This window comes from Antrostomus carolinensis, unplaced genomic scaffold, assembly GCF_000700745.2.
Source record: "Antrostomus carolinensis isolate BGI_N321 unplaced genomic scaffold, ASM70074v2 scaffold43354, whole genome shotgun sequence".
Classification (NCBI taxonomy): Eukaryota; Metazoa; Chordata; class Aves; order Caprimulgiformes; family Caprimulgidae; genus Antrostomus; species Antrostomus carolinensis.
In genome coordinates this window covers 1,146-3,543 of record NW_010312181.1, presented here as the reverse complement: position 1 = coordinate 3,543, position 2,398 = coordinate 1,146, and the positions used below count along the sequence as shown (strand labels likewise).

At 61.0% G+C, this 2,398-nt stretch overlaps 1 protein-coding gene across 1 annotated transcript in view; it reads right to left on the bottom strand.

Annotated features, from left to right (window-relative positions):
- Nucleotides 1-397: 397 nt before the first annotated feature.
- SMTN (smoothelin) overlaps nucleotides 398-2,398 on the bottom strand; it is a gene marked incomplete at both ends in the record, with an annotated part of 2,504 nt that continues 503 nt past the window's right edge. Inside the window, 6 exons of the mRNA XM_010166953.1 lie at nucleotides 398-549; nucleotides 622-745; nucleotides 821-991; nucleotides 1,326-1,389; nucleotides 1,556-1,618; nucleotides 2,148-2,315. Coding sequence (XP_010165255.1) covers nucleotides 398-549; nucleotides 622-745; nucleotides 821-991; nucleotides 1,326-1,389; nucleotides 1,556-1,618; nucleotides 2,148-2,315 — 742 coding nt within the window. The remainder of the gene's footprint in view (nucleotides 550-621; nucleotides 746-820; nucleotides 992-1,325; nucleotides 1,390-1,555; nucleotides 1,619-2,147; nucleotides 2,316-2,398) is intronic.

The window sequence follows — 2,398 nt, the reverse complement described above, 5'->3', positions numbered from 1 at the left end:
CTGGAGAAGCTGCGACGGTGTTTGAGCCCCTACGACTGTGAAAGGAGGCACCTGGCATGGATAAACCCCGCTCCCCAGGGGCTGTGGTCCCACACCACTGCCTGCAGCTGAGTGGGCTTGAGGGGCTTGCTGCCCTGTCTTTGGGTGTTCCGCCCCACACCCAGGAAGCCCAGATCCCCATGCCCACCTCAGCACACCAGATTGGGCTGCACTGGCCTCTCACGGCTCTGTCCGTGAGCCACTGCTTTCCCCTCCCCTCTGTCCAAACCTTGTTGCATGACACAAGGGTGATGGGCACCCACCTCCAGCACTGTCACCCCTGCCTGTGCCCCCCTTGCCCTGGGCAGCAAGCAGGTGAGCCACCCCAAGCCCACGTGATGGCATGAGAGCTACATACTCTGCGGAGGAGAAGGCGACCTCGAAGTTGTGGCGGCGGTTCTGGGGCGTCAGCTGGCTGTAGTCAAATGCCTCAGGGAAGAAGTTGTGGACCAAGGCGCAGAACGCCATGCCATCGCTCCAACTGGACGAGAAGTTCTGGATGTCCACATGCTGCGAGGGCAGGAGAGTTACCAAGGGGCAGAGTGACCGGCCCTGGGGATGGGGAGATGAGGTGGCACTCACCTCGTAGCCCCGGGTCTTGGCTCTACACCAGTCCAGCAACATCTGCTTGATGCTGTTGGCGTTGGGCACACCAAAGCTAGAGGAGCGCTGCACGGTGGTGCGTGCTGCCACGGGGTTTGGCGAGCTGTGGTAGAAGACACAGGGTGTTATCCACGCGGTGCTTGCTGTCCCAGCCAGCCTGCCCCCAGCCCAGCCTCACCTCCCACCCTCCTTCTGCAGCTTCTCCATCATGGCCTTGCGAGCCTGTGAGGCCGATGTCTTGGGCAGGCTCTGAGCTTTCATCAACTCCTTCTTCTTCTCAGCCTGGCGCCGCTCCAGCGCGGCCAGGCTGCTCTGCCTGGAGGCACTCTCGTCTTCACGGTCAAAGATGCTGGGAGAGACACAGATGAAGCTAAGGGGGCTGCAGGCAGCCCAGGGAAGGGCATGTGGTGGCCTGAGCCCATTGCCAACCCTGGAGCTTTGGAGACCTCCATATCACTGGGACACAAGAGGGGTAGCTTAAGGTCCCTGGCTGGCAGACACATCTCCATGCTCATGGAGGGACCCATGGGGACCAGTGGAGACAGCCAGCATGCCCCAAGGACCAGGAGGCTTTGGGGACATCCTTGCATGGGGACATCACAAGCTGGGCAGAGAAGGTATGTGCAAACAGATGGCTGACAGGGACCATTTGGGGCTGGCCCCGGCAAGGCATGGCCGCTCACCTGCCCATCTTCTTGGAAGAGGAGCTATAGGATGATTTGGTTTGAACGAATGTGCTGTCACCATCTGCAGAGCAAGAGAAAGAGAGAGACCTTGGGCAGGAGCTGAGGGAAACGGCACCAGGCAGGTGGGGGGCTCTGCCTGTGCCACATGCAGGGAGGGCTCGGTGGCAGCAATGCCCCTGGGTTATGCCCAGAGGATGCTGTGGGGAAAGGGCAGCAAAAACTCTTACTGTCCGATCTCTTCACGTAACTTGACTCCATGGTTGTGGTACGGGCGGTCTTGGTGCCATCACCTGTGGGAGGACCAGGCAACGGGGATCAGCTGAGGCTGGCGACAGCAGCACCCACAGGTACCCACTGCTGCCAAGTACCCTGACAGCTGCGTAGCACAACAGGGAAAGCCTCAGGTGGCAGAACCACGGCCAGGGCAGGCAGGGGACAGATGGCACATGCTCCCAAGCCAAGGCAAAGAGGCCAGTGCAAAGGAGTGGGAAGCTGGAGCGTCCCTCAGCCCCTTGCAGCAACTCTCAGCTTGAGCCCCCCAGGGACTGGGAGAGCAGAGGTGCATGGGACAGGAGACACGCCCAAGGAGCAGACAAGGACCCTGCCACCCCAGCGTGGCAAAGGGTTGAGTGGGAAGTCATGAGAGCAGATGCTGCAAAAACTCAGCCCTGAAGCATGCTGCTGCTCCCAGCATGGTTAAACCAGTGTCAGGACAAGTGGCGAGAGTGATAGAGAGATGCCGCGGTGGTAGCGCCCTGGGAAGGACTCTGTACAGCCTCCCAAGGAGCCAGCCCCACGCTCCTGCAGCCCAGCTCGTACTGGACTGGATGAGACGCTCAGTCTTGGTGACGGTGCTGCGTGCCGAGCCGTCTGCCGACTGGGTGCTCTGTGTGGTGGTGGTGGTCTCTGTGGCATGGCCAGCCCTTCCTGCCATAGCCTGGCTTCTCATCTCCTGCAGCCGCTGGTCCCGCTCTTTCTCCCGCTGGTCTGCAAATGAAGGTGGGACATGATGTCAGCAGCCATGGTAACCAGCACACTGGGGGTCCTGCCGGCAGCTGCTGGTCCAGAGC